The sequence below is a fragment of the Ptychodera flava genome (genome assembly GCF_041260155.1).
Source record: "Ptychodera flava strain L36383 chromosome 23 unlocalized genomic scaffold, AS_Pfla_20210202 Scaffold_24__1_contigs__length_23054250_pilon, whole genome shotgun sequence".
In the NCBI taxonomy this organism is placed as follows: domain Eukaryota; kingdom Metazoa; phylum Hemichordata; class Enteropneusta; family Ptychoderidae; genus Ptychodera; species Ptychodera flava.
Genome location: NW_027248278.1, coordinates 10,293,948 through 10,296,393, shown reverse-complemented (window position 1 = coordinate 10,296,393; position 2,446 = coordinate 10,293,948). Strand labels below are relative to the sequence as shown.

The 2,446-nt window shown below is 40.0% G+C and overlaps 1 protein-coding gene across 1 annotated transcript; it reads left to right on the top strand.

The window, feature by feature from the left end:
* On the top strand, nucleotides 1–918 carry LOC139124408 (sulfotransferase 2A1-like). The gene has a single exon (XM_070690542.1). It carries the CDS (start codon nucleotides 1–3, stop codon nucleotides 916–918), a length of 918 nt encoding a protein of 305 aa, XP_070546643.1.
* Nucleotides 919–2,446: the final 1,528 nt, after the last annotated feature.

The window sequence follows — 2,446 nt, the reverse complement described above, 5'->3', positions numbered from 1 at the left end:
ATGGCGAAGGAGTGGTCTGGTTTCTTCTACCGCGGATGCTATTTCCCGAACTGTGTTTACAACAGAGAAACTGTGAAATCTAATCCTATGGACCAGTGGGACATCAGGCCAGACGACGTTGTTGTTGTGACGTACATGAAGTCAGGTACATTTTGGATGTTGAACTTGCTGAGCAGTTTGTATACAGACCTGAATCTGTTGTTACCGGCTACCAACAAGGTTGTCAGGCTGGACCAATTTTACGAAGACGCTGACGAAGTACCTGGAAGTTATGGTAAACATGCAATTGCTATGAGAGAATCGTTACACGAGATGCCGTCACCACGGTTGCTCTTCTGTCATCTGCCATTCCAGTTGTTTCCAAGAGCTTGGCAAGACGGTGAGAAGAAATGCAAAATCATTTACCTCGCAAGAAATCCAAAAGATGTGTGTGTGTCCTACTACCATTATATGCAGGGTATACCTTGGGCCGGCATGGATTTGAACTGGGATGAGTGGGTCCGTGCCTTCGTGGATGGCAAAGTGTGGTATGGATCGTGGTTGGATCACGTGTTAGGATGGAGACGCTTTGGTCTGAAAGAAAATGTACTTCATGTGACATTTGAAGACATGAAGAAAGATTCGAAATCTGTCTTGGCCAAAGTGGCCGATTTTTTGAATCGACCGAAGTCAGATGAAGAACTCGATGATGTTGTGAAAAAGTGTAGTTTCGCTTCCATGAGTCAAGGTGTCGAATTCTACAGACTAATTTCGTCGACCGCAGACGAAAATTCCTTCGTAAGCAGTGTACGACATGTGCGCAAAGGTCAAGTTGGTGATTGGAAAAATCATTTCCTCGTTTCACAGAACGAATATTTCGATCAACATATCACTGGTAATGCAGAGAAAGATGGCATGCATTTTTTGTACAGCATGTAGGACCGGGGATCAGTTGGGGCCACTTATTTTGTACAAGATGGTAAGATCCGGCTTTTCATTGTAGGATATGTCGATACCTTCAGATTATCATTTATTCAAACTTCCATTGACTATGTGTTTTGAATGTTTTGTGAGTCACAGAAAGGTCAATTTAAGTTGTATGGTATTCGTAATTCAAGCAACGTCACATTTGAATTTAATGTGGACAAAAGTGTTGATAGACATTTGCAGTGATTTTTGAATTGGAAAATAGATGAAGCCTTATTTCACTGCTAATGTTTTAGATGCGTTACCTGTATAAGTATATGATAAATGTTGCAAACTTCATCCAATCGACCATGTATTTATTTTTTGATCAACAATGTAGTTAAAATATAGCCAATAAAAGTTGACTTATTGTGAAGTTGTTTTCATTTTGAGTTTCATGTTAGAATTTTATCCATAAAAACTAAGTTATTATGTAGACGGGAACATTTGATGACCTTGGGGAGAATTGTCCCATCCAAAATGTGTAAGCAATGACGGATCAAGTCCAAGACGCGTGAATTCAGTACGAGTTTTACAAATGTCGAGTTTACATTAGTGTCAAAATAAAAAAAAGGAAGGAAGGTCGTGGGGAACGTCTATGCAGATCTCTTGGTCGTCGGGGAATCTTACTCGCTTGGCTTAGCTCGAGGTACACGGGAACTTAAGCTGGGAAATACTGGGGAAACTTATATACTCACACGGAGACGAAGATATACGGTGGTTGGCAATTTTACTGCTAAGGGAGAGACACCAGGATGCCCCTAACTAAACTAAACAATAAACTAAGTCAAAGACTAAAACTACTCTAACTACGGGGTTATACCCAGATCTACACGCCAGCGTAGTGCCTCCCGGAATTCCTTTTCCAGTCTTTTTTCCACTCTTTTTATACACTTTTTTGAATAATTTAGCTGGTAGTTGAGAAATGTCTTGAATTCCGATCATAGGCTACTGGGTGTGTGAACGTGTAATACCCGGCTATCAAATCTTCATACTGGTATCTTTGTGCCGCATATGTGTCGACAGATTTTTTGTTCTATTATTTTGGAGGTAAAGGAGGGGAATGTGAGGAATTTTTCTCATGTTCAAGATTGTGGGCATTGGAAATGAGGGAAACATGAGAATGGCTTCATACCAGCACAAGGAAATGATAGAGATATGACATACCAATAGTAGCAGTAGGACCGTTATTTTCAAGTATTATGGTAGAACACGCCTCGGGGACAGATATTTGGGCTCGCAAACCTTTTCAATTCTTGTCTGATAAACCACTTGTGGGGATTCATTTTAAAGCTGTTGGTATCACAAAACTTTTCACCGTCCTAGTTTTTCGAAACTCGAAAACTTTATTTTTCTCCATAGAGATAACACAAGGATGGTGGCAATTTTGAATTTTAAATATTGATAAATATTGGGTAATTTGTATCTTTGTACCAAATTTGCACTGTGACCCCCACCCCCATCCCCATTTTTATTCTTGATTTTGAAAGAGAATGGTTGA